General features: G+C 30.2%; 1 protein-coding gene across 1 annotated transcript in view; it reads left to right on the top strand.

Moving 5' to 3' along the window:
• Positions 1-27,051, top strand: part of btv (dynein cytoplasmic heavy chain beethoven) — a 71,317-nt gene that overhangs the window by 33,517 nt on the left and 10,749 nt on the right. Inside the window, 30 exon segments of the mRNA XM_080167178.1 lie at positions 214-305; positions 1,557-1,649; positions 2,110-2,241; positions 2,741-2,841; positions 7,662-7,726; positions 7,998-8,069; positions 8,434-8,505; positions 8,681-8,712; positions 9,096-9,236; positions 9,740-9,833; positions 10,062-10,216; positions 10,341-10,443; positions 10,941-11,058; positions 11,313-11,478; positions 12,712-12,836; positions 13,315-13,431; positions 13,889-13,950; positions 14,238-14,347; positions 14,901-15,007; positions 15,340-15,403; positions 15,929-16,070; positions 16,436-16,517; positions 18,136-18,178; positions 18,796-18,874; positions 19,412-19,563; positions 20,023-20,156; positions 20,308-20,313; positions 20,439-20,552; positions 21,363-21,485; positions 22,138-22,219. Coding sequence (XP_080023304.1) covers positions 214-305; positions 1,557-1,649; positions 2,110-2,241; positions 2,741-2,841; positions 7,662-7,726; positions 7,998-8,069; positions 8,434-8,505; positions 8,681-8,712; positions 9,096-9,236; positions 9,740-9,833; positions 10,062-10,216; positions 10,341-10,443; positions 10,941-11,058; positions 11,313-11,478; positions 12,712-12,836; positions 13,315-13,431; positions 13,889-13,950; positions 14,238-14,347; positions 14,901-15,007; positions 15,340-15,403; positions 15,929-16,070; positions 16,436-16,517; positions 18,136-18,178; positions 18,796-18,874; positions 19,412-19,563; positions 20,023-20,156; positions 20,308-20,313; positions 20,439-20,552; positions 21,363-21,485; positions 22,138-22,219 — 2,978 coding nt within the window.

Genomic DNA, 27,051 nt, shown 5'->3' with positions numbered 1-27,051 from the left:
ATCAGCCTATTAGATGATTCACTGTAAAGAAGAACCATATCGATTCAGCATTTTGCAAATGACCTATACAAATCTGCCCTATAAAGGATGAATATGTTTTAGGAATTTTGGATAACTATACAACTCTGATGGATAATCATAAGTTTGTTATTGAATAGTAGGATTTGCCAATGACCTTTACAAAGCTTACCTTAAAAAAATATTACGTTTTAGGAATCTGGGATAACTACACAACTCTGATGGATAATCATAAGTTTGTTATCTCCAAACAGGTGGATGCCATCAAGTCTAATTTAGATACACAGGTAAGAAACAGCTATTCATCTTATATTTAGTCATTTTTCATTTAATGATTAAAATTTTTTATATTACAATATAAAGGTTTCGTGATTTTTAAAATGATATCTTAAATCAAGGTTTGGTGATTATTATACTTTTAGTTTTTAAAAAACTTATTTGTATTGATTTAATTTGTTGGCTTTAAAATAATCATAGCTAATGTTAAACAAATTAAATGAAACTGGTGTAATATTTTTTAATCAATCTAACATATGCATTCAATTAACCTTTTCTTCTATTTATTATCTGTTTAACCATCTTGATCCAGCAATATTCGTAAAAAAAAAGTAAATTTATCTGCTGTCCATATTTTTATCATGTCGATCAATGCATCTGCAAACATAAACTTAAACATATATAAAGACAAGATAAATGTGCATTGAAAGCAAGTTTACCGTATTGTCTGTCCATCTATAAATGCTACCCAACCATCAATTTTATCTATCTATCTAGGTGAAAAACGGAACCAAAATTATATTATTCTCCATCTATATATCTATCCTAATATCTATCTATCTATCTAGGTTACAAACATAAACAGTGAGATAGACAAGTTTAAGATGCGCTGGAACCAAATTTATCTTATTTTCTATCTATTTATCTATCCTATTATCTATCTATTTATATCTATCTAGGTTACAAACATAAACAGTGAGATAGACAAGTTTAAGATGCGCTGGAACCAAATTTATCTTATTTTCTATCTATTTATCTATCCTATTATCTATCTATCTATCTAGGTAACAAACATAAACAGTGAGATAGACAAGTTTAAGATGGACTTGAACCAAATTTATCTTATTTTCTTTCTATCTTTATATTTAGGTGACAAACATAAACCGTGTGATAGACAAGTTTAAGTTGCGCTGGAACCAAATTTATTTTATTTTCTATCTATCCATCTATCTATCTATCTATCTAGGTAACAAACATAAACAGTGAGATAGACAAGTTTAAGATGCGCTGGAACCAAATTTATCTTATTTTCTATCTATTCATCTATCCTATTATCTATCTATCTATATCTATCTAGGTAACAAACATAAACAGTTAGATAGACAAATTTAAGATGCGCTGGAACCAAATTTATCTTATTTTCTATCTATCTATCTATCTAGTTAACAAACATAAACAGTGAGATAGACAAGTTTAAGATGCGTTTGAACCAAAATCTTATTCTAATATCTATTTATCAATCTTATTATCTATCTATCTAGGTAACCAACATTAACAGTGAGATAGACAAGTTTAAGATGCGCTGGAACCAAATGAAACCCAAAGAAGATGTCATGAGCTCCTCCCCTGAGAAGGCAGTTTATACAAATTTTAAAAAGCAAAGTATCTGATAATTAAAGCTATTTCTTAGTCACATCTGGAATACAGGGATAGAACCATTATGGAACGTTATGGACGTACTGACGGACAGATCAAAATTATAGAAAAGCTTCCCTTTAAACAGTAACACATAGGTTCTATAAGTATATTATATGTAAGTTAATGTAAAAGGTTTCGTGATTAATTGTTTGTTTGACTTTCTCAAGGCCTTTGATGTTCAATGAAGGTCCTAGGTACATCAATAAGAGAAAATATAACTGATTCTCGGATAATGAATAATGATTAACGTCTCCCTAACCCGTTTTCCCGAAATTAATATGTTTAGAATTCTAACTCCTAGTGAGTAAATTAATTAATTTTATTTTCAATATAAGTCATAACATGGGTCATTTTGAGATTTTGTTTGCCAATTGTATAAACTGTGAAACTAACCAGATGATTGAAGCTATAGCTTTAATAAAAGAGAAACGTGCAGAATGGAATGAGCTGATGACAAACAAAGAAAAGCTGACACAAGACTGTCTGCAGTTCAGCCCTGAACAGCCAGAGTTTGAACAGTTTGATCAGGTAATCCTTTTTTTTCAGTATGGCTTCGAAACCTATAAATATCCGCTGGATTAGAACTGCTCCATTCTTAAAGTAATGTATAGCAGCGTATTACAGACAATTTTCCACAAATAATAAACGGAACTAAAAACTGGTTTTAATCTTATAATTTTTATTTTAATATCCAAGGAAAGCTGTCTATAATACGATGCGATAAATAACTATTATTATTTATTTTCCTGGAAGGCATGTTGACCAAATTAAAATTTCTCATAACATTTGTACACCTTTTTACCTAAAATTAAATTTAATACATTAATTTAAGCTTTTTATTTGCTAAAAATTTACTTCATAACTCACTTTGTCCTCCAGTCAACAACGGCATTAGAAAGATTCTTGGGCTGTTATTTGAGATAAGCGTTTGAATGTCTTTTGTAGATTGGTTTTAAGAATGGTTATAATCTTTAATATGTATTCATTTGTGATTTTTTTTTATTAAATAACTCATTTAATGTTGTAGGTAAATGCAGATCTAGTGAAGTTTGAGGAGATGTGGGGAATGTTTGAGGAATTTCAGAATGGACTTGAGGATATGAGAAAGGAGGAGTGGATTATTTTCAGGTATAATAGATTTTTATAGTGCCTATGAAAAAAAGGCGTCATACTGACCTAACATTGGTGTGTATACTGGCCTGCCTTTGGTAATTTAGTTTGTTTATTAAATCAAATCAATTGGTCATTTGTATTGTATCATTTTTTTTATATGCACTATAAACAGCTTCTAAAATTTCACCATTTGCAGTTATTTAATAAAAATTTTGTTTTCCAAAATATAAAATTCTGCCTTTGGCTGTTGGTATACTTTATTTGTTTTGATACATCTGCATGACAGATTTTGTAAGTGTTAAAATCGTTCAAGAATTTGTAATAGATAAAATAAAATAAAATACGTAATTACTTATATTATAGATTGTAGGTTAATAAATAGGTGTTAGGTTTAGATAAAAGTAAAGAAGTTGTATCAACTTTTTTTTTTATAGCTAGCCGGTCCTTTTAGTAAGTAGTAGATGTAAAATTTTTCATAGAATTCAGATATGCAATCGGTTTTTTTGTAGACCTCTTATTTTTTAAGTAATTTAAGTTTTAAAAAAAAAAAATTAAGTCGATTTTAAGGTACTAAAATGCAACAAAAAAAAGAAAGAAAATGGCCATTATGAACAAAAATAGTAAGATCTTTAATTTGACACCTTACTTTTTCAATTCTGTCAGGTAATTATTGAAAAAATCGATTTTTTTAAACCCACGAGAATAAAAACTTTGAACTCAATTTTATCATTTCACAAGTAAAAAAATATGGGTTCATATATACCTTTAGAATCAGAAAAATATTACGAATCCATTGTAAGCAAAATTGAAAAAAAAAGTTTACAATATAGTATATAAACTACAATAAAAGGAATTATATGAAAATATCATATTATATTGTACAGGCAACGTCTTAACTTTTGAATTGGGTATAAAAATAGGAAGGGGGTATAGAGGGGGTAAAGAGGGGGTAAAAAAGGGAAGACGATAGTGTTGCCAGAACAAAAAATACAATTGGCCATTTTTATATTTTTTTATTTTTTTACTTTTTTTCAATTTTGCTTACAATGGATTCGTAATATTTTTCTGATTCTAAAGGTATATATGAACCCATGTTTTTTATGTCTGTTTGAGAAAATATTTAGGTCTAAAGTTTTTATTAAACCGAGGTTAAAAAAATAGATTTTTTCAATAATTACTCAACAGAATTTTAAAAGTAAGGTGTCAAATTAAAGATCTTACTATTTTTGTTCTTACTGGCCATTTTCTTCTTTTATTTTGTTGCGTTTTAGTACCTTAAAACCGACTTAATTATTTTTTTAAAAAACTTAAATTACTTAAAAAATAAGAGGTCTACAAAAAAACCGATTGCATATCTGAATTCTATGAAAAATTTTACATCTACTACTTACTAAAAGAACCGGCTAGCCATAAAACAAAAAGTTGATACACCTTCTTTACAAATTACATTGCACATTGGGGCAAATCAACCAAAAAGGGGATTTAATTATTTAGTACCCTTAAAATTCATCTCACAAAAATTTCATTTTATACTTTTTTGTAGGTAATTTAACAACAAACAAATTTGCTTTTATGTTTTTTTCTTTCATTTGAAAGGAACATGGAGATAAAGGTCATTTTATGAAGGTAGATAGAAAATTACCAGATTAACCCCTCCCGAAAATAGCCCCCCCTTACCCTATCCATCTATCTATCCATCAATCTATCCATCTATCTATCCATATATCTATCCATCTGTCTATCCATCTATCTATCCATCTATCTATCCATCTATCTATCCATCTATCTATCCATCTTTCTATCCATCTATCTATCCATCTATCTATCCATATATCTATCCATCTGTCTATCCATCTATCTATCCATCTATCTATCCATTTATCTATCCATCTTTCTATCCATCTATCTTTCCATCTATCTATCCATCTATCTATTTATCTATCTATCCATCTATCTATCCATCTATCTATCCATCTCTCTATCCATCTATATATCGATCCATCTATCTATCCATCAACTATTCATCTCTTTATCCATCAACTATCAATTTATCCATCCATCAATATATCCCTCGATCTATCCATCCATCTATCCATCTGTCTATCCATTTACTTATCCATCTAATTATCCATATATCTATTCATCTAACTATTCATCTATCTATCCATCTATCTATCCATCAACTATCTTGAATTTCGTGTTTAAAATGTCTAATTAGGGGTTTTGGTTATCAGAGCAATATGAGAATGTTTTAGTAGCGCAGCTACCCTATCACTAGCTTTTTGGGCCCTATAAAGTGTAACTAGGTTAATTGTAGTCCAATTTTAGTGTTCAAAGTGTCAAATTTAGGGTCATGGAATTCATTTCAGAAGGAGGGGAGGGGATGGTGTAAATGGGGGTGGATGGGGATCCTTATTTTAGCAAGCTACAAGTTTCACTTTATTTTTATGTTTAATAAATCCATTATAAATGTGGGCATGATTAACATAAATTTTTATTAACTAATATCTATATTTATAATGATATTATGATTCTTGTTTACTGTTTATATGTACACTATCGGCTTCGCCCCTAGCCTCTAGGGGATTTGCCCCAAGAGGTAATTAAACAAGGATGAAAACATCCATGAAAGAAGCGAAGCTCTGAAATGGGAGGACAAACGAACATTAACACTTGTGAAGTGTTAGAACTGAATATTAATGCATGTCTATACAAAATTGTAATTAAAACTGATTAAATACATGTTACTGTTTGAGGACATACTGACGTTTTTAGGACTTGATTATAGAGATGCTTTGCTTATAACAATAGACGTTGAAATAGGAATCAGTATTCAAAAAATCAGATGAATAGGATATTTTTAACATTCAAAACCATTATTTGTTGTCAAAAAAGTAAAAATCAGCTTGTTATAAATGGATGTACGGACTTTCTGGTAACGATTATAGAGATGCTGTACTTTCTAAGTCGTACCTAACTGTTGTAGAAATCAGCATGAAAAGTTTGAGATCGATAGGACAATTCTAGCCTGTTTAAGTTAAGTAAAAGAGCTAACTGTACCAGACGTACGGACAGACCGACCCTAATTATAGAAATATGAAAAAATTGAGGGGGATTTTTATTTTTGAAAAAGATCTTTAAACAACCACAGGACCAGTAGATATATTCCTTGAAGAGTATAATCTAATCAGTTTAGTGGTTAGCAAGATCTTAAGGGATGGGCGGACAGACAAACAGACATCAAGCTACTTTGTATTATATATTAACACCTAGGGATCTAAGGGTCAAAACAATAACCGATTAATATGTACATCCCCAATATTGATACATATTTAATAAATACATATTTAATAAATTATATTACAAAATTATTTGTCTGTAGATGACAATTAGTGGTTGAAAAGTTTTGACACTCATCTTAATGAACCAACCAATAAAAAATCAATTAAATTTCCTGAAGTTCTTATTCTAACGAATATAAAAACGTTATTATAAAACTTTGAAGTTTGGGGACTAGTGTAATTAACAGTACCCTCCCTTTCTAAATAAAACTGCTGACTTTAAACATGAATACCCTGTAACTACATAATTTAAAAACAAAGCATTACCAATAGACAGACAGAAGACTACTTGCTAATTCCAATTTAGAATGATTATAAGAACCTCACGTTATTTGCATATTATTTTTACCTTTCCGCAGTGAGGTAGGGGACATTGGGCTGTTTATAACACTAGTCCCCAAAGTTTTACAGTTGTGTGTTCAAACGTTTTAACTACTAACTTTAATCTACACAAGGGGTAGTTTTGTTTATTATCATTGGGGATGTACAACAATTTATTGACCTTTGTCTTATCCCTTTAGATCCCTGATATTTGTAATAATCTATAGAAACGATTATTTAGTTACATTAAAACATCAAACATAAAGAGGTTTAGATTTAGGTTTAGCCCCCCCCCCCCTCCCCCCCATCATTTAGTGCAATAGAACTTGAAAATATTTATTATTAACTTTAATTCTAAGTCAGAATAAATATTTCCCAATATGTCTATGTTTTTGTGTCTTTATGTCTTTGTGTTTTATTTGAATTATATCTTAAGTTTTTACTTTAAAAGCGCATTTAAACGCCTTTTCTTACAAGCTTTTCGTGCACCCACGTTCAGAAAACGGACTAAAAACCCCTACGGGGGCGCGGGGGGGTAAATGAAACCAGTACTGGCGATTAAAATATGTCTTTGGGTAATCAAATATCGTTTTTTTAGCCAGTGGCAACCGGTGAAAACATGTTTCCTCTTACTGTCTTCTTAAAAAACAAACAAATAAAAACTAAAATCTTGACTTCAACTAGAACTATTTAGGACTAATTTCTTCAATTTGTGTTTTTTTCTTTTATACTGTCAAAATATATGTAATACATGACTCGTCAGAAGTTATTTTGTCTAATTACGTTAATTCTAAGAGATTTTATAATACTTTTAAAATTGTTGGTGAAACACAAAAAGTATGCCTTTTTCTGTAAGAAAATTTTTGCATTTCTTGACTTCCATGCATTAGAATGCTTACTTAAAAAGCGTATTTTTACGATTCCTTTAAAATCTGATGTACATTGGGTATGATAATACTCATAGAATGTTTAAAACTTGATTTGGGGGTGGTGAATTGTTGCCCCTTGTTGCCCCTATGTGCATTGTAAAAGATTGCAAATTATTAAATTAAAAGCGTAAATTGAGAATTTAGATTTATGCATAAAAAGCCTAATTCGAATTAACCTTTTCTAACACATTTACTAATACAATTTGTTTCAAAAGTGTTTACTGATTTGATTTTGTGATTTTAGGTCGAAGCTGTACAAGTTTGAAGAGTATCTGAATACATGGACTGAAAAGTTAAACTCACAGGAACGTACAGTTTTCAAATTTTTTTTACATAATTCACAAATTAAGTTGTATTTTAATTTAAAAGTATTTGAGAATAAAAAAAACAACTATTCTACCTAATGAATTTACCTTTTAAAATATAATATCATCATAACTTATCCTTAAACAGAAAACAAAACACATTATTTAAAGTCTAATAAATTTTGTAAAAACATCTTTTTAACATTATTTCAGTTTTATTTTGTTTGAGATATTTAACTTTTATTTTGCAACTGTTATTGTTGTAAAGGAAAAAGCTAACACAATTACAGTTAAGCTACTGAGAGAAATAGAGAAAAACAGAGAAATAGTTCCAGTTCTTAAATATGTCAGGAAACAAAAATAAAAATATTTCCAATCTAGACAATTGTAAGACATAATTTGCCTTTAAGTCTCCATTATTTATATTCATGATTTAAAGATTTTTAAATTTCAGGGTTATTTTCAGCTGATAATTGATTGAAAATTACATCATGACTGCAGATTGTGTACTTTTCTGCTGTTGATGATTTAGCATCTAAAAGCATATAGGTAGTTGTGATAAACTTTAAGAAGTGCTACTTTTCTTGCTGCGATCTTAATTATAGATTATTATTAATTAACTTAAAACAATTTTGGGTTCTTGTAGCCTAAAAAGTTTATTTTCCCTTCAGATTTTAAAAATTAAGTAAATAATTTTAATTTTTGTTTATCTCAGAGGTGACATGTTTGCTGATAAACATTGGTCTGAAATGTATGGTCTCCTTGGCATACCGGCTAAAAGGAATGTAATTTAAATCTTTTTTTTTTTCCATTTAAATTTCTTTTGGACTGTATAATTATATGGAATTTATCTTAATTCAGAAATTCTCTGTTGTAATACTGCAAGTAAAGTATGTGTTGAGATTTGTAAATTTAAAGGTTATGTATCTTCTGATTTAAATTACAATTTTTAACAGAGTTGAGACATTGATTTTTGGAGATTTTCTTAAGGTAAAAGAGATTAATCAGAGTAACAAGTTGATCATTAATCATAATATTAGATAAATATAACAAACATAATACTTTTTCTGTTTTAAAAATGTCTTTATAAAAACATGAGATTTTCCTACTTATGATCTATGAAAATTTATTTTTCAAAAAAGATATTTAAGAGATAAGACAACAAACAGAAATTTTATTTACATCCCCAATGATGACATACTAAATTACTCATTATTAAAAATAACCAATAAATATTCAACGAAAGTACTTTTTAACCCAGGAATAGGAAAAATTGTTTATAAAAATTTGGGTACAACTATACTTTACATTCCAATGTCCCCTCCCTCCCAGTGTAGATCTAAACACATGAAACAATTTCTTTAACTATCAAGGCAAAAGATGCAATCATAGCGCGGGAGCGGGAACTACAAGAGTTGAACAACAAAGCTGCTGGGGAGATTGTTGTTAAAGAAGCTCTTGATGAGCTGGATGTCTGGGAGGTGGAAGCCAAGTTTACTTTTCTTGATCATCAGGAACATTTTTTATTATGATTCAATTTGAAACACAATTGTATTCCAGGGATATAAAGGGTTAAGACAATGGCCGATAAATTAATGTACATCACCCTATAAACACTCAACGTAATATATCAACCAATCAAAATTCACTGAAGTACACAAAGTCGTTACGCCTACGAATAAGAAAATGTTATTATAAAACTTTAGGGACTAGTGTAATAGACAGCCCATTGTCCACTCTCTCTCTCTGATTGTTTTCAAAATGGCAATATTTGTACATTTGATATATTATCTTTTCTTTTTTTCATAAGTGTCTTTAAAGCTTTACTGTCAGACCGTCGAACAAAGTAAATCTTAAAACTACATGCGCATAGTACAGGGAATCTTCACAAAATATTTTAGCTGTCTATCTTTAGTAGCAGCTGAGAAAATCACGTTATAACAATAAGTTGAAGATCTACAAAACTCTTTCAATAAAAATATTTAAGTTGATTATAATGAAAATTGTGAATTAATAGACCTCACTTGGGGACAATGTATCTCTGATTAAAGATTGGAAGGATATCCTCAATAAAGTTGGTGATAATCAAGTTCATCTACAGTCTATCAAAGGTGACTATGGATATGTGTTTTAGCCCCGAGGTGCCGAAGGCATCTGCTAATAAAACTGGTTTTAATCTTATGATAGTACATTTTTAAATTCATAGAAAGCTGGATATAATACGATGCTAGACATAGTTTTTTCATATGGATGAGAACCGGTTCCTATCCACCGGATTCAAATGAATACGAGAAAAGAAATTCTAACATATATCAAGCCTATATTTGATGATTTTTTAGGTTCACCTTACTATAACTCATTTGGTGATCGTGCCAGTATTTGGGAGAGGAAGCTGACAGATCTGGATGAAATTCTACACAATCTGAATTCTGCCCAAAGAAAATGGGTCTATTTGGAGCCTTATCAAGAACAAATGAAGATTAAACAAAACCAGGTAGGAAAAATGTTTGAGATTAGCTAGAAGTAGATATTATATGTTGTCACTTGAATAATAATGGTAAATTCATTTTCCTATCCGCGAAAAGCTGTCTATTATAATATTATTTGTTTTATTTAAGGCTGGTGGTTTCAACTACAGAGAGGTATTCAAGAGAATAGATGATGATTTTAGAGCAATACTTGGTGATGCTGTCAGAGATAATAGAGTTACTTCTCTACTTAAGGAACACACTCTATATACTTTGATTTTACTAAACATGGTTTCAGGAAAAATATATCTCTTTTCTTTTCTTAATTTCTCTATCTATCTATTTATGTATCTATCACTTTCTTTCTTTTTCTTTCTCTATCTATTTACCTATCTCTCTCTCTCTATTTATCTTTATCCCTCTCTCTATCTATCTCTCTCTCTCTCTCTCTCTCTCTCTCTCTCTCTCTCTCTCTCTCTCTCTCCCTCTCTATCTATCTATCTATTTATCTATCTATCGTTATCTCTCTCTCTCTCTCTCTATCTATCTTTCTATCTATCTTTTTCTCTCTATCTATCTACATATATCTCACTTTCTTATTTTCCCCCTCTCTTTCTATTTAGCTATATATTTATCTCTCCCTCCCTCTCTATCTCTCTTTCTTTTATTTTTCTCTCTATCTATCTATCTATCTTAATATATTTCTATTCCTTTCTTAAATTATTTTGATAAATAGAGTGTATTATTACTAGATTGGATCCATAAAAAGCATGCTGGATTCAATTTTAGACAAGCTTGAAAGATGCCAAAAAAGTCTGAATGACTTTTTGGAAGAAAAAAGATCAAACTTTCCAAGGAATGTTATTTAGCCTTAAAAAATATATACATATGAAAACATGAATGACAACATCCACAAAAATTGATTAGTTGATTAAATATTAAAGAAATAGAAATGCATATTGAAAAAAGTGTTTTTTTTCTTTAAATTGTAAGATATTGGTTTATATTTATAGTAGTAATTATTGAGATGTAACCCTTAAAAATATATTTTAATATCCTATGATTTACAATATAAAAATCAATGAAATATTATTCAATTAAAAAATAACAACTTTTTGACAGATTTTATTTTATTGGGGATGACGATTTGCTGCAAATATTGGGCCAGGCCACCAAACCAACAATCATTCAGACCCATCTGAAGAAACTATTCTCTGGAATCAACACTGTGGATTTTGATGATAACAACAAGCATATCACTGCTATGAACTCCTTGCAGGGAGAAAAGGTAATCACTTACTTTTGAATAAACAATTAAGAAACCAAAAGTTTCATACTTTAGATACATTAACTACGTTTAATTTAGATAATAATTAAACATTATGTTTGTTCTAAAAGAATGCTTTATGTTGTCTGAAAATATCAGGGATAAGGGATAGGAAACCTGGCCATTAATTAGGTCCAAGCCTAGATTTGAAAGGGATATTGCAACTTTTACTAATTCCTAATTAAATGTTGTCACTGGCGGATGCTCCCAAGTAGCTTTTGCTCTAAACCATTAAGGATCGGCCTGTTTTGTATCAACCAATTGACAATTGGCGGATGGAGATATAAAAAACGCGGCAAAAACATCATCTGCTTCTAAATAAAAATAAGAAATAACATAAAAATGGTGTTCAATGACATCAGCTTAATTATAAAATCTGCCCAGAGTTTTACATTAAAAAAATAACATATATAAAAAAAAACAGAAATAGAGGGATTATTTTTTGGAAAGGGGATAGCTACGAATTTTCATTTGGTTGTTTATAAATGAAATGTTGTATTTTAAATTTTCAAAATTTTATACAGAATTGATAAAACACATTAACCTTACCCTTTGTACTATACTACACAGTACAAATCTATTATTACATAAAAGTATCCATAGAACTTGATAAAATGTGCTTATTTATTATTTTTTTATTTTGAATTTTAATTAGCAATAATATTTTTAATACAATTTTTACTCATTAACAAAAATGCAAATAATACAACCTAAAATCTGTCTGGTTTATAAAAAGTTCTATTTTTACTTTAGACTAGCTACCTGAATTTTATTTTATACTTTATCTACACACACACACTCAGCTATTTCATTAGCATTGATAACGAACTAATGCACCATCCCATAACTGGTTTTTTTGGCCTAGGCTTGAAATAGACCTGAAATAATATTTTCCTACGTTTCCCATCCCTTATCCCTGGAAAATATGTCAAGTCAGTCATCAATATATTAACTAACAATCTTTAATAGCATATAGATCAGTGTTTAATAGAACAACATAATAATGAGCATTACAATTTAGCTAAATGACTGTTCTCATGAAAGTCAGATGTCATTACAAAAAAATCAGCTGATTGTAAAGCATGGTACAATTGGTGTGCAATTGCTGCGTACAATTCTGAAAAGCAAAATGTCGTCTTTTGTGTTGAAATAATATTCCAAATTAATAATTTAAACAAATATAATTTTTTGCAGGTGGTGCTGGTTAATCCTGTAAAAATCACATTGGAAGTTGAAGAGTGGATGAGTAATTTATCTAATGAGATGAAAAATACTCTGAAGAAATCATTGGCTCAATGTCTCAGGGATATAGTCAATAAGTAAATGCGAGAGAATGGTTAAACGATTTGACAATGATATAATGTTACAATTTGTTTTAATGATTCATAGAATGATAAGAAAAGGGTATTTTGAGTATCCCAAAACCTTTAGTTGAAATATGCTTAAATAAATGTATGTTTGGGGAAAGCAACCCCTTTATCCTGTTATATCAATTAGTAGGGTTTTTTTCATAGCTTGATATTTAAATAATTTTGAGTTATTTATGTGAAGCTTTCTGAAGAAGCTTAACATAGGTCAAGGTATGGTTTTAGAAATTTTTATTATTTATATTTAAGCCTTTGGATGGTTTAAGGCTATTTGTCTGCACTTTAAATAGAGAGCCTTTAGTACATTAAAAAGAATAAAATTTTCAATTTACAAACATATTCAAAAGAGAAATAACAAAACAAGTGCTTTATCTAATAAATAATACTAAAAAATCTCATTTACTTATACCTATATCCCTGTAATTAACAGTGAAAGCAAGAGTAATAATGGGGAGATAGACCCACTCAAATATTCCTCTCAAATTCTCTGTCTCACGGAGGCAATCATGTTCTCCGATAATTGTGAAAAGGCTATCAAAGAAGGAAATTTGGAATTCATTAAATTTTGATTATTTTTTTAAAAGAGAAGAGTCTATATTTTTCTTTTTAGTATCCATGCACTTTATAAATGGAAATGTTCGTTCAACAGTAATTTAAAGATCTTTAAGATTAAAAGGTTTTTTTTAACAATCTAGACTGTACAGTACCTACACAGTACAAAATATGCTCATTGTGGCTTCTGTGATATCTTAGTAGTCATTAGTCAAGACTGTATATTTTGTTCAGTCTAGATTTAACACTATTTAGACAGTCTAGACTCTAGAGTCTCGTTGCAGTCTAGACTCTAGTTTCTCTCTGCCATTTTCTGTAAAATAGTTGCTGCTCTATCTACAAATGTATTTAAAAATCACAAAACTAAATTTATAAATTATTAGTTAAGAGGGTAACTTTTTATTAGATATAAAATTTATTAATTTAATGAATTATAATCTTTAAAAAGGAAAACTTGGAAAGTATTTATCTGAACTACAAAACAAGCTTGATTCCTATACCTCTACAGATCTAGGTAAATCAACACATAGATATAATCTCGCAATGCATGTTCTTTAACATTAAGTCCTAGTAACATTTTAAATGAGTTATAAAATCAAATAATTACTATAATTTGATTAAAATTTTTATCAACTTATTATGATTTTTAATGCAAATATTTAAAAAAAAAGAATTGTGCAATGTGTAACTAGGTATTTTAACTTTTTGTGCAGATTTAGCAGTAAGGCATACTTAAGCTTAGAAAACATTATTAATTGCTTCATTGCTGCTTTTTTATCTTTTATTAAATTTTTTTTGCAGGTGTTGCAGATGAAAACACTACAGTGCTCCACCTTAAACTGAAAGCTCTGATCCTGGACCTCATCCATTACATTGATGTTGTCCAGATTCTTGTTAGCAACAATGTCAAGGTCATTAGTAAAATTAATTTAGGACATAATTTGTTTTACATCAATATTCATGAAACTTTACATAAATTACACATGTAATTACATTTTTTTCTAAAGTTATTATTTCATTATTTCAACAAAAATTTTGCAAGTAAGTGAATTTTTTATGTCAGCTTCAATGGACCTTTTCAATTGATAGAGGGAGTAAGAACCCATTTCCCTATCCTCAATTTGTTTTTTTTTGGGTCATATTTTTTAGGGGGGAGGGGGAGGCAGCTGGGGTATGTTAAATTTTAGGAAGATTATCCTTGAAAATAGTCTTTAATGTGAATAGGGCCTATAAAAAGCATTTAGAAAATTTTGTACCTGAAGACCAGTGATGAGTAGAAGGTGGGGAAAGGGTGTCTTCCAACCCCTGAATAAAATAGAGGGAGGTGGATAAAAACCCCTAGGGGTCCACCCCTATTCTACACTTCCTTTATAGTGAATGTTTTGTAGACGGGTTAGAAAAGTTCCAAAAATCCTTTCGACAACAGATAAACATAATAATTTTACAATAAATCACTCACTGAAGGCAACAGATCATTGGCTATGGCAGAAACAGCTTAGATTCTACAACTATGGAGAAAATACGAAGATTAAAATGGTGGATGCAGAATTTCTGTACACTTTTGAGTATCAAGGAATAAAAACTCTTTTATATTAACTTTTAGTATAATATGAAGCAAGAGGAGAGGGGACATTGGGTTGTTTATTATGCTAGTCCCCAGTTTTAAAATAACGTTTTTTCATTTGTTGTCTCAACAACTTTAATGTAATTGTATATCAATTTATCAGACATTTTTGTCTTATCCCTTTAGATCCCTGAATATAAAGGCAAATTTATGCAAGGACTATAAAAATTGAATTATTATTTACCCTTTCTTTATTTGACTTGATTCTTAGTATCAGTCTTAGCTCAACCATCGAATGTTAGATACTTTATTGAAATTGAAAGAGTTTTTTGTAAAATCAGGAAATGCCCCTAAACTTGTACATACACCGCTGACAGATAAATGCTACCTTACTCTCACTCAGGCAAAGATATTATAAATTGAATTAATAATAAATATTTTTTTAAGTTTAAAAATCATCTCATGTTTTAAAATTTTATAGCTGTTAGAAGGAATATTTTCTAAATTTATTCCGTGAATATTAAGTAATACTACTTAGCTTATAAAGAATTATTAGAACATTAATGGTAAATGTAAATGTAGCGCATCCCCTTGTCATCGAGGAGGTGATAGGTTCGAATCTCGTCATAACTAAGGACGTTAAAAATGATTCCTACTTCTGCTTTGTCACGTGCACGAGTTAGAGTATGGGGGAATGCCTTTGCCTAAACTAGGCGCGACTCATTAACATACACAAAAAATCGTGCAATCAAAGGGATGGTTGTCTATAGGGCGATTGGACGCTTGACACAGCAATTAAGACATGGAGCATGTTTCATAGTTGATAGGAGAGGTCCAAAACCCAAAGCGAGACAAAGCCCCCAAGAATTCATCCTTATGTAAATCATATAAAAACTCAAATTCTTCAATATCCTTTGTGAATGAGCAGGGTATGAAAATGGGACTTGGAGGTAACCCATATGGACCTGCAGGCACTGGTAAAACTGAATCTGTGAAAGCTCTGGGTGGACTATTTGGTAGACAAGTGCTTGTATTCAATTGTGATGAAGGAAAAATTGCATTATTTGATTGTTTTTTGATAAAATATTAGGATCATGGGAAGAAATGAATTAGTGTGTTTTGTCGAAATTTCACAGTAGCTTTTGATAGGTTATTTTAGGTTAGGTTAGGTAAATGTTAATGAGTGTCCCATAGGGTTAGGAAATCGTCCCGAAGGGTTAGAGCCCCCCTGCAGTGGCTATATATAGGAAAAAAGCTAATGTGAAAATACGATGAAACCTGCTACTTCGTTTTCTTTCCATGTTTTTGCTTGAATATCTTAAATATTGTAGAACCATATCTCAGAAACACCCCCCTTCCCTAATAAAAAACCTTTCTTTATAATTCTTTACCTTAGCCAAAAATGTATCTTACTTCATAATGCAATTTTTATTAGGAATCGATATAAAATCTATGGGAAGAATCTTTATTGGTTTGGTAAAGTGTGGAGCTTGGGGTTGTTTTGATGAATTCAACAGGTAATTATTGCAACAGAATATTGTTTGTTTTTTAAATTTCTTAACATTAGCATTCTAAGCAAACTATTATACTTTAGATGACTAGATTAGATTAGATTAGATTAGATTAGATTAGATTTATTATTCTTGGGTGTACATACATAGAAAAAAAACTACAATAATAAATTAATTAAATGAATATTATATACATTTATATATACAGAAAAATTTTATTGATATGGTTAATTTATAAAAATATTTTCTTCCCAAATGGCAGTTTCCTAAAAACTAGGAAGTATGCAGTAATGTGTATTCACACATTGTTTTCATACAGGCCATATAGATAAGACAAAAAAAAAGATAATAAGCAATAAATGAAATCATATTGGAGAGGAAAGAATGATAATAGGAAGGATTGATTAGGGCATACAAGTCTCACACCATTATTGCAATAATAGAAATTTAAAAAATTTTAAACAAATAAATTTTGATTAATTTATCAGATTTCAAACAATATTGAAAAGAAATATAAATTTATCTACATTCTTGACATAATGGGTTGTTACACACTAGAATTAAGCTTGATAACAAAGATTCTTTTAGATTTTTAATAAATTTTTTTCTTGGTTGATTGTGGGTTAATAAATCATTATTACAATGGTTATTCCATGATTCTTGAAAATGATACTTAGGAAATCTTTCAATAGATTTAAACTTCGGCTTTTTAACATCAAACATATTTGAGTTTCTAAGATTTCTGGTATGTAATTGGTTACATTATGGAAAGGAACTTGGTAGCTTACTGTTTATAAAATCATACATAAATAATAATTTCAAATAATTAGCTGATTCATGTAAAGGAAGGACATTCATTTTTTTAAATAAAGGCATTGTGTGTGAGATGTGTTTCTTACTAAAAACAATTCTTATTGCCTTTTTTTGCAATTTAATTAATGGTTCCATAGTAGATTTAAGACCACAACTCCAGGCAGGTAAACAGTAAAGTAAATGACTATTTATAAGGGAATGAAAAAAGCATTTTTTTGCTATCTAAATTCAGTATATGTTTAGCTCTATTTATAAGAAATAAGGAACTAGAAATTTTTTTACGTAAATGTTCTACATGATATTTAAAATTTAAAGAAGGATCTATAAATACACCTAGGAATTCAATTGCAGGAATATTGCTACTTGAATTGACATAATTTAAGATTTTTATTTTCTCAGGATCAAACTCATTTTCATTGTTAAAGTTTAGCTTAATATTAAGAGCATTAGATACGTGTATATAAACTACATTTTGCTCAAATATCCTTATTAATAAGGAAATATTTTTGTTAAATAAAATATATTGAATTAATACACTTTCCAATTTCAACTATAAGAACAAACTATGATACAATTTCTAGTATGGCTCTAAAACCAATTCATATCTGCTGGGTAAGAACCGTAATATACAATTTTCTACGAATACTAAAATAACGATCATAATATTAATACTAGTTTTGTTGTCCCAGGATTTCGCTAACTCGGGTCCAACATAACTGAAACTAATACTATACTTTTCATTTTACTATCCACGGAAAGTTGTCTGTAATACTGTGCGACTAATAACTAATAAATTCCTATTCTACTTTAGACTTGAAGAGATGACTCTTTCTGCGGTTTCTATGCAAATCCAGGTCTTATTTTTTATACAAAACATTTAATAATATAATATTTTATATACTTATTTAATTATTGATATTATAATTAACTTCAACAAAAATAGTGTGCAAAGTCTAAAGGGATAAGACAATGATATTTGATATTCATTCCAAATGATGAGTTACAAAATTACCCCTTCTGTAGATCAAAATTAGTGGTTGAAACCTTTCAACACTCAACTTAATGAACTAACCAATCAAAATTTACTAAAGTCGCCAAAGTTGTTAAGCCAACGAATAGGAAAACGTTTTTTCAAAACTTTGAGGACTAGTGTAATAAACAGATCATTGTCCCCTCCCTCCCTGTTAAAAGTTAAAAGGCCTTTAAAGATTTTGGATATAGTCCATTTTCCGGCAACGCTCCTTAAGGGGCGATTCTTCGTATTTTTCACAGTAGCTTCTCTCCTATTTATAGCCCCTGCGGGGCAATCACCTAACCTAACTATTAAAGGCCATTTTAAAAATACGACGAATCGCCCCTTAAGGGGCGTTCCCACGAAAGGAACTATATCCAAGATTTTTTATTAAAATATTATGTTTGCTGTTATATTTTTTGATTAGTTAGATGTTTTGTATTGAAAACTTAATTTCAGCCCATACAAACAGCACTAAAGCAAAACCTGCCTTCTGTTATACTTCTGGACAAAGAAATTTCATTGGATCCTAACTCAGGTTTAAATTATATTTTAATTTAATTATTTAAATTTACAAATCCATTATTATTTTCTTTACCTGTTTGTGTACATTCTACTTTTTGTAATTCTTATCCAATTTTGTCATATCTAGATAATCTAATGTAACACTTAGCGCAAACGTTCATCGATGTGGAGAAGATTAGTTCGAATCTCGACCCATTTCGTTGTAGCTAAAGGAGTTAAAAGTTTACCAACAGCTGCTATGGCAGATACGGGACACTTCTAGTAAAAGTGAAGGAAATGACTTGGTCCAAAACAGGTGCAACCCAATACCATGGGTAGTTAATACTTTCAGTCATTGCATTGGTCATGCAAAACTTTGTATGTTTTAACATATGGATCAAGCACCAAGTTGTATTAACCGTCCCCAGAAACGAAAATTTATCTTACTATTGCTGTTATTTTGAAGTTTGCCTCAGTTTTTTATTTACACAGTAAAACATTTCCCCCCTTAATTTATTTTCTATGTGAAGCCAGTTAAAATTATCTGCATAATTCATCTCCTATGGTGTAGGTATATTTGTGACGATGAATCCTGCGGGGAAGGGCTATGGTGGCCGCCAGAAGCTACCTGACAATCTGAAACAGCTGTTTCGTCCTGTGGTCATGTCCAAGCCTGATAATGAAAAGATTGCTGAGGTCACCCTGTTTGCTGAAGGATTTAAGGTAAGATAAAATGGAAAAACTCAGGGCACAAAAGGGATAAGACAACGGCCGATAAATTGAGATACATCCCTAATGATTATACACAAAACTTCTGTAGAGTAAAATCAGTGGTTGAACTTAATAAATCAACCAATCAAAATTCACTAAAATCTTTTTAGTGTACTATGCATTACAATATTATATATGTTGTGCAATTAAAAACAAAAAAAATAACTGTTTTACGGGCCAAATTATGTCTTATGACAATCTTGTCAGTCCTTACATGCAAAACCTAAAATATATCCGAAAATTATGAAAAAAAAGAAAATTTTACAAGTTCAATTAAAATTACTGTCAAAAGAATACTTTTTAGATTCATAGGAATAAAGATATAAGTAAAAAGTTGGTTGGTATTTTGTATCCAAGCAGTTACTGTAAAAAAACAGTTCACCAAAACTTACTATAAATATACATTTCTAGGATGCCAAAAACATTGGCAAGAAGTTGGTTGGTATTTTGCAAGCCTCCAAACAACTACTGACAAGACAGCAACATTATGATTGGGGACTCAGAGCCTTGGTGCCACTATTAAAAGGAAAATTCTTAGATTTATAGTTTTAAGGGATTATTTTAGAAAATCCAGCTTTTTAAAGTTCCTATTAAAAATTACGTCATAAAATACAAATAAACAATAATAGGCCAATACACTGACTAAATTACCAATTACAGGCCAGTATACATTTTCATTAATCAATATAAGGCCAGTATGACGTAATTTTTATAGGGACTGGGGGGTTTAAGTCATAGTTTAAAAGTTGGGTTTGAGATAATAGTAAACTTAAGTGGGTTATTGTTTTTTTTTTATAAATGGCCTTCATTTTTTTGAAATATCTAAGAATGTTGTTGAATATGAAAGGATGTGGTAATATGCTAAAGAATATTCGATCAAGCAACCCAGATGAAGCTATTGATGCGGTCAAAGAGGCAGAAATTGCTGTTAATGCTTTAAGGTAATATTTACTACTGCAGAGCGAGACGGTTTACACAATTTTGGCTTTGGGTTGTCATTTCTAATTATTAACCCCCCCCCCCCCCCCCATTGAAATTTACATGGTTTCTTTTCCCCTCTCCCCCCTAAAGGGTAAACGATAATGCTTCGTTAAATGTATTTTTTGTCTTTTATTGTGTTTTTAAAACACAAAGGTTTCGTGAATTTTAATCAAAATAAAATTATCCATGCTTTCTTAAAGTACTGCTTATGTGTTTAATTTTTTTTAATCTAAATAACAAAATTATGAGTGACGTTTTTTAAAGGTTTAATAAAAAGTGGGCATCTACCATCTAATCTTATATAATAAAAGTTATATTTCCATCCTTAGTAACTCATCCCTGCACATATGAACTCAATAATCAATACAACAAAATATTTCGATGAATATTTTAATTCATAATAGCTATTTAATGCATCTTATTATAAACAACTTTCCGCGGATATTAAAATGAAAAACTATAAGATGAAAGTGAGCTTTGTTAACCCCAAAGTGCCAAAGGCTCGGGCTATCAATACTTATATTAATTTTATTTTAATATTCATGGAAAAATCTCTGTAATACGATGCTATACATGATTTTTCAGCATGGCTAAGAACCATTTCTAATCCAGCGCTTATCAGGTCAAACTGTTCTTAATTATGCGTTTGATTATACTATGCTTTTAATCATAATTAATATAAGAACACTTTGACTTAATAAGAGCATTTAACCACATCCTAACTCCCAACTTTTCCAAATAACGCGAAAAAATGTCCCTCTTTGTTTCAGGTTGAACACAATATCTAAGTTGACCTACCTGGACAATCACAAGTTTGAAAATTTGATAACAGAATTTTTCCCAGACACAAAACTTTCCAATGCTGGTTATGAAGAACTAGATGCTGCTCTTAGGTTGCATTTTTATCAGGGATCTAAAGGGATAAGACAATGGCTGATAGATTGATGTACATACCCAATAATAAACGCAAAATTACCTCTCCTGTAGATTACAATTCGTGGTAGAAACGTTGTTCACTCAACTTAATGAATCAACAAATCAAAATACACTAAAGTCCCCAAAATTGTAAAGCCAACAAATAAGAAAATGTTGTATAAAACTTTTGGGACCAGTGTAATAAACAGCTCATTGTCCCCTCTCTTCCTGTTTAATAATTCAGATTTTTATAACCCCCAACAACCTAGCATTACCGTTCTTGTTTTTATAGATTTAAATTACAAATTATTTTTTAGTAGTGTAACTACTCTACAAATTATTTTGTTTGTCTGTCAGTCCGTAATGTTATTGGGGAAAATGTGATTTTCTCTGCTGGTCTACGCATCTAGTCTATACATTGTTTTGTCCGTCTGACTATCGGTCATGCAAAAGACATAATAATTTTTTTTAGATTTTTCATGATAACATATTATCTGTTTTTTCTTTGTTATGACAACGAAACATCTGCTCTATAACTTACTTTGACCGTTTCTCCATTATTTTTTTGTGGTTCGCTACTAGTAAATGTTGTCATCCTTGTTTTTATTATAATACAAATTTTTTATTTAGAGAATCGTGTGCTGAACTTGGTATAGAAGTAGCTGACAAACAAATTAGAAAAGCTATTGAGCTTTATGAACAACTGAACCAGGTCCTTAGTGAAATAAAATACTGCAAATAACAATATCAAGGACAATTAAATACAGTAAAACATAAAAGAGGTTAACTAATTTTATTCAAGATTATAATAATTGTGCATTGTATGTATGGAAAGAGAAAGGATTGACGTGTTAAAAGTGTTTGTCACATTTCCGTAATGTTAATATACCCTATTGTAGAATAGCTACACTACAAAGGAAATAAAAGACAAAAAGATAAGAGTAGCGATAAAAGAGATACAAAACAGTGGCGTGCGAACCGAAGGGGGCATTTGGGGCAATCGCCCCCCCCTAGCGACCAAAACGCCCCCCCCCCCTGCCCCCCCCCCCCCCTAGACACCGCCCCCCCTGCCCCCCCCTAAATGTTAAAAAATGCCCCATTTTGCCCCCCCCCTGGTAAACAAAAATGCCCCTTTTTGCCCCCTACCCTACTAAAAGCAAAACTATCCCAGTTTCCAAAAAAAAAGATTAAGACTTACTAAAAAAAATTATTTGGCGCTTCGCGCCAAACAGACAGTTACTGTTTATTTGCCAAATTTTTAGTGTAGAAATTAGGTTATAATCTCTTTTTGCTGAACATAACAAACCAGGTAATAGGAAGTATTTTATTTTGTATAATATAAACTTTTTACCAAAGAAATTTTGTATACCCCCCAATGATGAATGATGATAAACAAAATTATAGATTACGATTAGTGGATGAAACATATGGAAACTCAAATTAATTAACCAACCAATCAAAATTCCATTTAAGTCCCCAAAGTTGTTAAGCCAACGAATAAAAAAATGTTTATATGAAATATTTGGGACTAGTGTAAGAAATAGCCCAAAAACTCCTCCCTCCCTGCATATTTGAAGAAAAAAATTTGTGCTTCGCGCCCTTCCAAATGGTTTCTGCTTTTTATCACATTGTATATTTTGTTGTTATTTCTACAAAAACATTTATAAACATCAAATATTTAATCAAAAAGTTATTTTATATAAAAAAAAGAAACAGCGTTGATATTTATCTAAGCCTTTTTCTCAACACTGTATGTCTGTCTAAATGAATAACTATATATTATGTCATATGATGTTTAGGATAAGTTTATCATTTTTTTGTGTACATACCCTTACAAAAAGACATGTTTTTTATGGCAATTTTCATTAAAAACCCTTAAAACTAACTACACTCTATATTCCTAACTTTATAAAATACGTCACTCTTGTTGTCTCTAATAAATTTTTGGAAACACCACTTCATGAGAAATTGACAGATTTTTAAAGTGCCATTTGACTTTTTAGCTTTTCTATAGTTCACTATGGCTGTCAGTTCGTAATACTAAGGGTGAAATGTGATTTTCTCAACTGCAATGAAGGATAGATGGCTAAAACTTAATGTTAACATTCCCATCATTATGGAGTATAATTAACTATTAGAAATTCATTGAGTTCGGACTGCTTTCTAGGACGTTTTTGGCTATTTTTGTATCTTTCACAATTCCCCCATTGTTTGGTCAAAGAAGTTGTATCAACTTTTTTGCTTTTTATTTAAGATAGCTAGCCGGTCCTTTCAGTAAGTAGTAGATGTAAAATTTTTCATAGAATTCAGATATGCAATCGGTTTTATTGTATACCTCTTATTTTTTAAGTAATTTAAGTTTTTTTTAAAAATAATTAAGTCGGTTTTAAGGTACTAAAACGCAACAAAATAAAAGAAGAAAATGGCCAGTATGAACAAAAATAGTAAGATCTTTAATTTGACACCTTACTTTTAAAATTCTGTTGAGTAATTATTGAAAAAATCTATTTTTTTAACCTCGGTTTAATAAAAACTTTAGACCTAAATATTTTCTCAAACAGACATAAAAAACATGGGTTCATATATACCTTTAGAATCAGAAAAATATTACGAATCTATTCTAAGCAAAATTGAAAAAGTTTTATAAAACTATAATAAAAAAAATAAGTTTATTTTAAGAATCATAATTTTCGGCTTTAAAGGGTTAGCTTAAACCTAAACAAAAGACAATGCAATGTAGCAGATATTTTTTAAACACAAGAAACAATAATGTATTTTTAACTGCATTGTTTTGAAGTTTATAAACAGACTGATGCATATTTGTTCATAATTTTTCATTCTTTACATGTTCTTTAATATCACTATATTTATTGTAGTATCTATTGTATATATTGTATGAACGTTCTCCTTTTTTTCTGGCAATTCTATAGGTTAATTTTATAGATTAAGCTTCCCGATTCGTCAATTTTTGCGATTTGTGATTGGCTAGTTTAGTAGTTACAATTCTTAAAATAACTTTTTTAGGGTAGTGCAGGGTTATTCCGGTCAATTTTTTGCTTCAACTTAAAAAAAAAACATACTTCCCAAAAACTTTTTCCGGTTTTTAAGAGTGCAAATGAACGATATGGCAATAACGAAGAAGCCTGTCTTGGTCCCCTTAAGATCTCGCAACTAGAAGTCGGTCAAAAATCGGTTTTAAGGGCGGCGGTTGGCCTATACCGGAATAACCCCACCGGTGGGGCTATTTCGGTCAGTTGACTTTGGGGGGGTGGAACACCCCCTTAAAATATTTTTTTTAAACATTTTAAACTATGAGTAGAAAGCTGAGGTCATTAGCTTTCTAACAGTACTAGTCGCATGCAGATCAGACATTTTTTTGACCACATTTTGCCCATTTAAAAAAAGTCGGTAAAATCGCAAAAAAAACATCGATTTTTTTTCATGCAAACTTTTTTTAAAAATCATACTTTTTATTATATGATTAGGTTTTTTTTAAGCTTTATACATAAATTAGAGGCAATTTCTGATTCGCAGGTCTTGGAATTTCTTGAAAAAAGTGATTTTTTCCCAAAAAATTTTTAATTTTAAAAATCCTGCCAGTTTTGACAGCAGTTTTTGATACATTTTTTCTTGTCTCAAATTGGATAGGATTGACCTACAAGGGTGGTTAAGGTGTCTAAAGATGCAAAATTACATGCCTGACAATTAACTCGAAATGATATGGGGTCTAACTCTAATATTTCAACACATTTTATGCAACAGGAATTTTGAAAATGCAAAATCTTGAATATGTACTCTAAATATTGGAGAGAGAACCCATATCCTGGGGAGTTTTTGTTAGGACATGCAAAGAGCTTTCTATAGACACCTTAAACACCTTTCTAGCTTAATCCTAGCCGATTTGACATAAAAAATCCAAACCGCGCAAAAATCTCAAACACCCTCTTATACAAAAAAGATGCAAGGGTTTCATATGGAATTTTAAATCTTCTGGCAGTCTTTCTAATAGACATACCCCTTCTTACATGAGCCAATGCAGCTGATACATCTTCAGGAAAATATTTAAGGCGTTCCTTTGGGTGATATACTCTTCCCATTACTATAAAAATGTGTCTGAAAAATTTTTAATGTCTTTACAAATTGAAAAGCTTAGGCAACAAAACATGACATAATACAAGCAGTAAAATGACTAGTAATGTACATCACACAACAGGCAAGGCAATGATTAAAGCTTAGGTCATGCATTTAGGTTGTTTATGCTTCCAGATCACCTAAATAAAACATTAGGGTATTATACAGTTATAAATACAGTAATAAAAAAAAGTAAAAAAAGTGACCGGAATAGACCCTTTTATTGAGACGAAAAAAAAATTATGAAAAAATCAAGTTAGAACAACGCCTCCAATTGCAAACGATAAATGAATGCCATATCTTTCATTTTACAAAAACCCGGGGGTCAATAGGACTTACCATTTTTTCACAATTTTAGATTGAACATGGCCTATTTTGAAAATTTTTTTTTGCTAAATTTTTGCAACTTTTTGAGGGCAAAAAAATCATAGAAGGAGTGATCTGACAAAAATTTGCTGAAGTAAGAAATGAAAGTATAGGCAATAAACTACAACTTTGCTTTTCTAAAGATCTCTCGCAAACGTTTAGAACACCGTTAAAAAACGGTTTTAAAAAAGTTGGTCGAGTGACCGGAATTAGACCCCCCTACCGCATTAACCCCGCACTACCCTATTTTTTCTATTTTTTATTACAATTTTTTTAAACTTTTTCAATTTTGCTTACAATGGATTCATATTATTTTTCTCATTCTAATGGTATATATGAACCCATATTTTTTATGTCTGTATGAGAAAATATTTAGGTTTAATGTTTTGATTAAACCGAGGTTAAAAAAATAGATTTTTTCAACAATTACTCAACAGAATTTTAAAAGTAAGGTGTCAAATTAAAGATCTTACTATTTTTGTTTATACTGGCTATTTTCTTCTTTTATTTTGTTGCGTTTTAGTACCTTAAAACCGACTTAATTATTTTTAAAAAAAACTTAAATTACTTAAAAAATAAGAGGTCTACAAAAAAACCGATTGCATATCTGAATTCTATGAAAAATTTTACATCTACTACTTACTGAAAGGACCGGCTAGCTATCTTAAATAAAAAGCAAAAAAGTTGATACAACTTCTTTACAAAATTTTTGTAGATAAAGGTATCAAAATCAATTTTCGGGTATAGTCCCTTTCGTGACATTGCCTCTTAAGGGGCGTTTCGTTGTATTTTCACAGTAGCTTTTCCCCTATTTATAGCCCCTGCGGTGCCAATTGCCTAACCCTGCGGAGAAATCACCTAACCTAACTTAACTTTTAATAACCTATTAAAAGCTACTGTGAAAATACAACGAAATGCCCCTTAAGAGGCATTGCAACAAAAGAGACTATACCCCAAAGTTTTCCATATTTCTTAGAGATTTTTATATCTGTAGATAAAAGGACAAGTATTTTTTTTTATTTTTAACATAGTTCTTTATATCTTTGG

The sequence above is a fragment of the Acartia tonsa genome, chromosome 7 (genome assembly GCF_053477335.1).
Source record: "Acartia tonsa isolate MP-2025a chromosome 7, ASM5347733v1, whole genome shotgun sequence".
Classification (NCBI taxonomy): domain Eukaryota; kingdom Metazoa; phylum Arthropoda; class Copepoda; order Calanoida; family Acartiidae; genus Acartia; species Acartia tonsa.
This window is presented reverse-complemented; position numbering and strand designations above follow the sequence as displayed.